This window comes from Merops nubicus, unplaced genomic scaffold (assembly GCF_000691845.1).
Source record: "Merops nubicus isolate BGI_N331 unplaced genomic scaffold, ASM69184v1 scaffold38041, whole genome shotgun sequence".
NCBI classification, from domain to species: Eukaryota; Metazoa; Chordata; class Aves; order Coraciiformes; family Meropidae; genus Merops; species Merops nubicus.
In genome coordinates this window covers 1,531-1,897 of record NW_008589663.1, presented here as the reverse complement: position 1 = coordinate 1,897, position 367 = coordinate 1,531, and the positions used below count along the sequence as shown (strand labels likewise).

Sequence of the window (367 nt, the reverse complement as noted above, 5' to 3'; positions counted from 1 at the left end):
ATCGTCACCCCCTGGGCCCTACCCAGCTCAACCCTCCACCTTTATCTCCCCTAAGCCACGTACCTGCACCAATCTTGGGCGAAATATGGATCCAATACCTTTCAGGAGCCTTTTATGGGTGTTTTGCAAGCCCTCCGTGCTTCCCTCCCCACAACCTCCCCTGGCACCAGGGCAGCACCAAGAGGCAGGGTTCTGGCTGGGGATGCTGGGCAGGGAGGCTGGGGACCAAGGGCTGAGCGTTGCCAACTCTTCCCCAGGCGGTGCGCAGCTACATGAGGACAGAGTGCAAATGCCACGGGCTGTCGGGCTCCTGCACCCTAAGGACCTGCTGGCGGCAGACGGCCCATTTCCCGGAGGTGGGGGGCCC

General features: G+C 62.4%; 1 protein-coding gene across 1 annotated transcript in view; it reads left to right on the top strand.

Moving 5' to 3' along the window:
- Positions 1–257: 257 nt before the first annotated feature.
- LOC103781934 (protein Wnt-6-like) overlaps positions 258–367 on the top strand; it is a gene marked incomplete at its 5' end in the record, with an annotated part of 436 nt that continues 326 nt past the window's right edge. Inside the window, 1 exon segment of the mRNA XM_008949663.1 lies at positions 258–356. Coding sequence (XP_008947911.1) covers positions 258–356 — 99 coding nt within the window.